This window comes from Scomber japonicus, chromosome 8 (genome assembly GCF_027409825.1).
Source record: "Scomber japonicus isolate fScoJap1 chromosome 8, fScoJap1.pri, whole genome shotgun sequence".
NCBI classification, from domain to species: domain Eukaryota; kingdom Metazoa; phylum Chordata; class Actinopteri; order Scombriformes; family Scombridae; genus Scomber; species Scomber japonicus.
The window spans coordinates 17,623,634-17,632,475 of NC_070585.1; the positions used below are offsets into that span (position 1 = coordinate 17,623,634).

An 8,842-nucleotide genomic window follows, 5' to 3' on the forward strand; every position below is an offset into this window, starting at 1 on the left:
TTTTTTCTTGTCTTAAATTATAGTAAATTGAATATTTGGGGGTTTTGGATTGTTGGTTGACATTTGATGTCACATTGAAGTATGATGTGATTATGATTATGATTTTTCTGAGGTTTCCAGTCGATTCATTGAAAAATTAAAATCCTCATTAATAGCAAATTCCTGTTTTGTTGATGCCTTTTTCCACTGAATGATTTGTCTAAATCTTTACAAACATTAAAACAGATGTGATCAATATTTTCCTAACAGGATGCATAATAATAATAATAATACATAACCACCTTGCTGTGTTAAAGCACAGTTACTATATTTTTGGTAGATATTTCAGAGCTGACACACTGACATGTCTCTCTTTTAAGCAATTTTATTCCCCATTAGCCCCCCAAACACTAAAACTTACCGGTGCAGTTCAAACTTTGAACAGGAGCTCCCGTTTCAGACCACAGCAGGACCAAAAGCCCCCCAGCAGTCTTCACATCCCGCTGTTGTCTCAGTTTTCTTAAACTCATGATGACCCTCAGCACCTGAGGAGGTGATCACACAAACTACTAGCTTAGCTAAAGCTAACTAGCCTCAAACTAGCACTGGATGCTCAGTCCCTGTTTCCTGCCGATTATGGAGCCACTGTCTAATAATACATTTTGCTTTTTAGGTATAAACTTTATGTTTCTGTCAACATTACCTGCTGTATTTCTCGGAGCATCTTCAGTGTGTGGACCATAAGCTCAAATGCGCGCCAAATCTACCTCAACTGCAGGACTAATCGTTTTTACATTGACTTTACCTGTAATCTAGACGCGCGACATCGCGTCATCGCGCTTGGTGTGTACACCCCTTAACACCGCATCCTCCTGACATACAGCAACACGAGTCGCCTGGTGATCTCATGTAAATCCTTAAAAAACTTTGCAAAACTCCAGTTTGAGCAGGTCTAGGGAGCCATAATGCCTAAAACGCCTGTACGCAGAGCTTAATCTGTAATACTGCGTCATATTTTTATTAGCTGATCATGTTTTTATAATATCAAAGCGACTTGTAATCCCAATATAGCTGCTGAGTAAATATATTATTCTGATGAAATAGCATAAAATGTAAATAACTGCGTCATAAAATGTCCTTGGTTACTTACTATCACTGGGTAAGAGGAAGTTTTTAGTGCACTTAACTTTTCTACACCTCATTCCTCAAGTTTTTTTTAAGTGTAAACTCAAATACCAATGTTTACCTTGAGTTACTGTAATTAGACACCTTTAACAGAAAAATACAGTGTTTATTGTGCATTTTATGCGACCACATCTCTGTAGCACATAGCAAGTCTGATCAAACCTTCTCCAGTCAATGATGTTCCCAGTGTGTGCATGTTTAGATAGACGCAACACATACAAATCTGAGTAAATTACATACATTATTTTATTCATCCATTTAAAATACAATAATCTACTGTATGGGCATGAAAAAATAGTATCAAATGATTACAAACACCACAATATCTCAATATATCTGTTATCTGTTATATTACGACTTGTGTGGGATATTATACGAGGCTTTCCTTCAACACAAATCACTTTCCTTCCTTCTCAGACCACTCCTTGTATCCTCCCGTATAGTTACGTGCACTGAAACACAAAACAGAGACACAGAATGTATAAGTTGTCATCATTACACATGAAATACATACATCCATACTTATTTAAGAACAGAAAGTATGGCATGTAGACACTCAAAGCTCAAAGATGTTTCTTTGTGTGAGGAAATTGGCCTGTATTTGGCCTTTGGTCTTTTACAGGAGCATCATTAATCTAAAAAGACTGAGGACTATTACGTAAGTGTAAGAACTAAGAACTAAGAAAGTGTAAGAAGGGTCTGTTCAAAATTATGATAAACTGTGTGTGTTGTACAAAGTAACATAAGTTATTTACTTTACATATCCTATTTCATGGGCTTTGGCTGTGGCAGCGCCCCCTCGCTTGCCCATCTGACAATGAAACACCAGCTCTGGAGCGTCTAACAGTGGCTTGGTTACTCCGTACTTCCCCTTGAATTCTTCTGGCGTCATTCTAAAGGCAGCTTCTACTGTATCAACTGAAAGAGGAAGTGAAGAGAGGCAGAAAAGTAGTTTAATATTTAACAGATAATGAACATAAACATTAAAAAAAAAGCAAAACATGTTTAACATGAAAAACCAGTCAACACATGACTGGCATTTATCCACCACTGTTTTTGCATATCCAGTATGAAATCCAGAAGATCTTGTCAATCAACCAATCAATCAATCAATCAATCAATCAATCACTCAATCATTATTTATATAGCACCAAATCAGCAGGTCTACACTGTACTCTTTAGTTTAAATTAAAGAGAGCCATCATTCCCACATGAGCAAGCACTTGGCAACAGTGGCAAGGAAAAATTCCCTTTTAACGGGAAAAAACCTCAAGCAGAAGTGGGCGGCCATCTGCCTTGGTCTTGTGCATGATAAGTGGTGACACTGATGGGATAAAACCTCTGTATGCAGTGTTAAACTGTGGTACAATCCAATTTTTGACTTGATAATCCTTTCCTACATGTAAATGAAATGAAAAGAAGCTCACCTGGGATGTGGACAGATCCTTGAATATGACCTTTATCCACCTCCTCTTTAGAGCGGACATCTACCAGGAAGAGATCCTGGCCTTTTCCCAGAAGCGCTTTGAGATCCTTGTAGGAGATTTCCTTGGTGACTGGTAACATGAGAGAAAACACATGAAAGGCTCTGCAATGTCTGATAAGCTATTGCTTAATGCTCCCATAAAGTTACACCATATGCTTTCTTTTTAAACAGACGTTTGGCATTGACCAATAAAACAGATTAAACCATCCTTCTTGACAAGATGCAACTATTGTTTTTGTGATTGTGTAAAGTTGTAAAATGAGACGTTCAGTATGGTGTCCTTGCACTGAGCTACAAGCATGAATTCAAAAAGCTGGATAATTATGCACCAAACAGTAAGTGCATTGGTTTCAGTCCATTCAGTGCCAGTGGGCTATACCGAGTCAAGTTTTTAGTAACACAACAGTTCCTTGCCTCATGTGACCTTACATAAAAACACATATTTTTCAACCTGCGGAAAAAGAGAGCAGTTAGTGATCAGATCAGTACTTGGATCGGCTGATTTCCTGAGTTGAGTTTACTGCAATTGGGAGAGCTAATCTGATTGAGTTGCCATTTGGTCTGACTTCATACTTGACTGTGCTTAAATTCCTGACATAATCTATTCTCAGGAATCAGACAAGAATACCAGATAAATCCTGTTGCCCACCTCCACCTTCAGGGTTCATTCCACTCCTGAAGATTGCTCCCTCATGTTGGCACATTTTTTAGTAGTGAGTGTGAGTGTGTGAGTGTGTGTGTGTGTGTGTGTGTGTGTGTGTGTGTGGCTGCTCGGTTAACCTCATCTGCGTCTTTAATATCTGCTGAGTCATGCTGACATGAACACACATATACATGATAAATAACTGATTATTTAAACAAGGACTTGCTTCCTCGTTTAAAATGCATTGGTTTCATAGATAGTAAATGCAACAATTAGTAAGCAAACCCAACCTTCAACGCAGTCTAAAAATAATGTTAATGCCACAACAGGTGTGATAGTTTTATTATTAACTGACCAACAGGTAGAAGTTTTAGTCATCTTAACTACTTACGGTAGAGACGTTTCAGGTCATTCATAAAACTCAAATAAACTAAAACTGGTTAAGTTTTAACTATAACGGTAGGTGAAGTAAGTAAAAAGGTCGTCGCATCAGTTTGTAAACTCACCTGACATCCTGACAGCATGAAACTATGAATGAGAATATTATTATAATGTCTCTGGAATATCATACAGGAAAGAAATGTACACCTTCCGCATTACGTTGTTTCGCGGCAGATCATTGGCTTAGACGTCGAGGGAAGGCGGGACTTATCGTGAATGATTTCAGCTCTTAGCCAATTACATCAATCTTACACTAGCGCTGTTTCCACATGACTGAGTAGTTACTACAGACAGCAGTGGTGGCAGCGTACGTCCATTAGGCAGTGTCGAAAAAGTACTAAGTAATAATACCACTATGAAAAATATTCCTGCATTGCTCCCAGTAAGAGTGCCTAAGTGTTGGCGGCAGAACATATTTAAAGTATCAAAAGTAATTACACAAAATTGCACATGTGATTTTTGTGACTTTTTTTTTATTGCTTTCCCCCCATTCAGTTTGAGACTGAACACACACCATAAAAGGGATTATTTTACAAGGAATATACATTTAATGTGAATCAAAATCTCAGAGAAGAATTGTCAACATCACTGTCCGCACGGTCTTTACAATAACTAAACAACTCAAACAAACAGAAGAAAAAAACAAAACAAAAGAAAGAAACAAAAACCACAGACTGTAGCTGCGAAGCTTATATAATCTAGGCCAATTTGTGTATACATATTTAGACATACAATATGTAGCATGTGTCTACTGTTGCAGAGGAGCTTGATCCACAGTCGTGTCACCCAGATGGAAAAATAGCATTGTTAAAGAAGCTGTATCCTGCTCCGCTTCTTCGCTCTTGGAATTTGTTTACCCAAGAAAGATTAAAAGAGTAGTTTGAGCTCTTGAACAGATATAATTCTCTAGAATTCTACTTTAGAGAATTATATCTATCATATACATTATTAGAATATTAATACTCATTTATTGACATGTAAGCAGCATTTTAATGTGGTCCTGGCAGAGCTCATTTTTACAACTTAAACTGCTGGGTAGTATAACAACACATATTTTATGACCTTATATAAAATGTTGGAACTGAAAAATAGCTAGTAGCTATAGCTATGAAATAAATGTACAATGCACTTGAACATTTCCGTCTGAAATACAGTGGAGTAAAAGTACAAAGTAAAAAATGTAATTAGTCTACTCAAGTAAACTACGAATACCTTAAAATTGCACTTTAATTTAGTGCTTTAGTAAGTGTACTAAAAATATGAATAAATTAAAGGAGGAACAAATGCAAATGAAGAAGATCTTTAAGACTACTACAGTAGAGATTATGATTTGTCACTCATCTGCACATTGTCACATCATGCAGTAGTATATCTGCAAAAACTTTCTAGTGGAAGCAAAGAGTCAATTGAGATATTTTACACTTTTCTTTAATTAAAATAATTTTTAGTTTATTACAAAAAGACTATTTCCTAAAATATATTTACAATACAATTCAGCCACAATAGAATCACACAAACACTACAGTAAACATACAGAGGTCCATTTGCCTGCAAATGAACCTCTGGCCCTAAAATAACCACAGTTAACTTTATTAGTGTGATTCCATGAACACCTGCTCATTTTCTAATATATTTACATATTGCTTGAAACATGAGTGTAAACAACTTCTCAACTTTATAATTAATTACAACACCACCTCAGAACTGGTTTTGGTTCTGCTCACACTGATACCACCACCACTCTCAAAGAGCCTCTTTAGTGTGACTCAGGATGAGATGGATTGTCTGTGCTGAACTGGATCACAGATTTCCCTCTGTGCTGTAAGAAGGGTTTCTAAGTCCATCATTGGAGTCTCTCTTTGCCTTTTTGTGCATGTGATGCTTCCAAAGGATCACGGCTGCTATGATGAGGAGCAGAAGCAGCACAATCCCTCCTCCTATGACTCCTACTAGCAGTTTGTCGTCTGAAGAGGCAGGGCGGCTAACCCGGTCACAGGAGAACTCCGAGGTCATGCTGTGCCCTGCATTGTTCACTGCCTCCACGCAAACCTTGGTTCCAGCTTCTAAAGACCCTAGAAAACTTTGTCGCAAAGCTTTCCCAAACTCCAGTGCATCTCGTTCTCTCCCCTCAACCACCACTCTGTACCCAGTTACCACAGAAGATGGAGCACACCATTGGATCTCTACCTTCCCTCTGTTGTCTCCCTCTTGGACTTGCAGCAGCCCTTTGATGCGTGGTGCATGAGGGGGCTCATCAGGCCCACTGAGCCCAGGACAGAGGCACCCAGTCTTGGCATGAAGTTGGGGGCAGGGCTCCTGATCCTCCGAGCAGGGGTCTAACTTGCAGGGTTTGACATCCCTGGTCAGCACTGGAATTTTAACAGGGGTCAGCGTCTTGTGGTTTTCGTCGTCATAGTCATCATCAAAATCATCCATAAGGATCCGTGAAAGTGTTACAGGAGGGGAAGTAGAGGCGGCATGAGTGAAAAGGTGTGAGTGGAGGATAGGTGAGACACTCAGAAAAAGAAGCAAAGCCAGGTTCCTGTGCTGTGGTGTCATCTCTGTGGACAGAAACAACATGAATTACAACAGATGGTAATTTTAAAATGATTAGAGCTGTAAATGAATCCCCAACTCATACATTTACATTCAACCATTTAGTCTATGTGAAGAAATACATTTCCATTGATTGTTTATTAATTAATCCTTTGCTCTGTATTAAAAGTATATCTGGAGGTTTTCCTTTTTTAATTTAAATATGTCACTGTGTAAAAAGACAAGAAAGGTTTGTTGGGATTATTATGACACAAAAAATAAACTGCTCTGGTTTGAACCATTTAAATACGATTTCACAAAGTTTACAACTCCTACATGACTTTGTGTATAATCAAAGATTTGCAATGTTCTGGTTTCCAGGCTGTTAACAGATTTATATAAATAATTCTGAGTGTTGGGAGATAAAACACAACTATTGGGGTGACCCTGTCAGCACTTCTATTTTCTCCTGGCAGCATGCCAGGTGTTTTCTGTGGGAACCTGGACTGAGAGCAAAATTGATTTTCAGCGTACTGTTTTTTTTTCTTTCTATAAATCACTGAAATAGTCAGAAGGTCTTTTCTCATGCGTTTGACACACACAGATGACCACATCTCGATGAACAAACATGTGACCACTCGAATGTTTTGCATCTTGCCAACAGATATATTACCATAGTGACAGAAAGAAAACTAAAGCAAAGCAAAGTGCTGAAAATGGTTTACTGTACCTGTTTGATGGTGATAAAAGGCGTTATTCTCTCTTTCTCTCGTGTTCCCACTCTGTCTGCTCCCAGCGTCTACTCACTCTGTCTTCAGTTCTCACTGTCTTAAGTTGCACTCAAATTCTCCTCCTCCTCCTCCCCAACACCCCCTCATTTTCTCCCCTCAGTGCCTCTCCCTCCTTTTTTTCTCTTTCATACTCCCTCCTCTGTCTTCTTTCACCTCTCCCCTCCCTCCCTGTCTCAATGGGGGCTTCAACCCAGCCATTTCTGTTCTTTTATAATTCTTTTTGTGGAATTTTTGTGTGGATGTGTGCTGGCAAAGGTGGAGGGAGGGGGGGGGGGGGCAGTCGCCATGTGTCTGTGTGCAGCTCAGCATATTAATTTGCTTAGTAGCAGTGGGAGGCAGGCTTGTACTTGTTACAGGATGTGTTTGTGCAATTTGAAGGTGTAGCTGTCTGTTTTTGATTGCTTATTTAAAAGTCACAAACTTCCTGCGTGCTCTGCAGGTGTTCTTGAGAAACGAACAGGAACACAAGGTCACTTCAGTGTGTGTTTATGTATATGGGGGGTGAAGAATGCATGCATGTGTATTTATTAGACTCCCTCCACCGCTTAGAGCCCCCATTGTGACAAGCTGGAGAGAGACGATAAAAAGGCTCTCTCTTCTTTTATCCTTTTATGGAGTTAAGCTGGCAAAGTAAACAAGTTCTTTCTTATTCCGAGTGCCCAAGTTACAGAGATGAGACACAAAAACAGGGCAGTAGTCTTTCTGTCCAGCTTCTAATCTCAATAGATTCACTTCTCCTTAAACCACCAAATATGATCTTCTTTTTTGGAACGGCCTAAATGTCGTATTCAATTTGAATTGAGTGGAACTAAACTTCTTTGAAAATGCCTTTGTTGACGTGAGCAGTTCTAGGGGAGCTGCCCAAGTTTTGTTGCACTTACTGTATAGGAACACTGAGAACAGGTGGTATAAAAGCTGTCAGTGATAGTGCTGCACATATTTTTTCTGAATAAGATGAGACACTTCTTGACTTATTGCCTGCTTCAACTAAGCATCTGTACAGAAGTTAAAGTTGGACTGAATAGAAATGTACAATTAAAGCTTCCTCCAACAGTGTCTGATGTCTTAGAATAAATGCCTTCATTCACTTGAATTGAATGGAATTAAAATCATTTTTTGTCAAATGTACATGTATGTATACACACAGGGAGTATTTCTTTCACAGTAGGAAACAAGTTAAAGAGGTTGTGAGAGAGTGTACTTGCACATACAAATCAACTCATGCTCTCAAGCAGGCAAAATTATTTATTGGTATCTGTACACAGAATGAGGCTGAGTGAACGGAAACAATAAATTATTAAGAGATTAATTAACTCTTTAAAGAAACAGCCAAATGATACATCTGGAAATAGACATTAAGTACAGAGTTGTACTTTATCTATTGATGTACTGTTTACACACAATTTATGGACCCCAGGAAGAATAGTCTTCATCTCTATGAAGACTAATGGGGATCCAAAGGATACAATAAACAATAAACAATAAACAATTTATGGCACCTATGTACATTGCGTGTAAGGTTGTCCACATGCATGGATACATTGTCCAGATGTCCAGATGACTGGACAATGACTGGATGACTGGATGTGAAATAAGCAAAGAAATGAAAAGGGTATTTTGCGCATCAAAAACTCTTGATCACATCTACAATCTGTCTCCTAAACAACAGACAAGCTTGAGCACATGCTGTTCTCTCTTTCAGAACTTGCAAACTGCTGAAATAAATTAGCAACAGCAATTTGGGCTTTGAGTGGTTTTGAGACTGGTTTGTGGCAAATGATT

General features: G+C 38.6%; 2 protein-coding genes across 2 annotated transcripts; both read right to left on the bottom strand.

Annotated features, from left to right (window-relative positions):
• Window positions 1-1,392: 1,392 nt before the first annotated feature.
• On the bottom strand, window positions 1,393-3,840 carry tstd1 (thiosulfate sulfurtransferase like domain containing 1). Its single transcript, XM_053324355.1, has 4 exons — window positions 3,800-3,840; window positions 2,592-2,720; window positions 1,920-2,082; window positions 1,393-1,616 (listed from the first exon to the last, which is right to left on the bottom strand). The coding sequence occupies exons 1-4, from the start codon at window positions 3,804-3,806 to the stop codon at window positions 1,562-1,564; spliced, it is 354 nt and encodes a 117-aa protein (XP_053180330.1). The 5' UTR covers window positions 3,807-3,840; the 3' UTR covers window positions 1,393-1,561.
• A 1,643-nt stretch (window positions 3,841-5,483) lies between these two features.
• Window positions 5,484-7,174, bottom strand: si:ch1073-303k11.2 (leucine-rich repeat neuronal protein 4). Its single transcript, XM_053324353.1, has 2 exons — window positions 7,000-7,174; window positions 5,484-6,295 (listed from the first exon to the last, which is right to left on the bottom strand). Exon 2 carries the CDS (start codon window positions 6,291-6,293, stop codon window positions 5,535-5,537), a length of 759 nt encoding a protein of 252 aa, XP_053180328.1. The 5' UTR covers window positions 6,294-6,295; window positions 7,000-7,174; the 3' UTR covers window positions 5,484-5,534.
• Between the last annotated feature and the right edge of the window lie 1,668 nt (window positions 7,175-8,842).

Coding starts and splice junctions, on each gene's coding strand:
- tstd1 (XM_053324355.1), bottom strand. Junction 2,083..2,591: donor AGGATCTGTCCACATCCCAG/GTGAGCTTCTTT, acceptor TTCCTCTTTCAG/TTGATACAGTAGAAGCTGCC. Junction 1,617..1,919: donor CATGAAATAGGATATGTAAA/GTAAATAACTTA, acceptor TTTGTGTTTCAG/TGCACGTAACTATACGGGAG.
- si:ch1073-303k11.2 (XM_053324353.1), bottom strand. CDS start 6,293: ATGACACCACAGCACAGGAACCTGGCTTTGCTTCTTTTTCTGAGTGTC.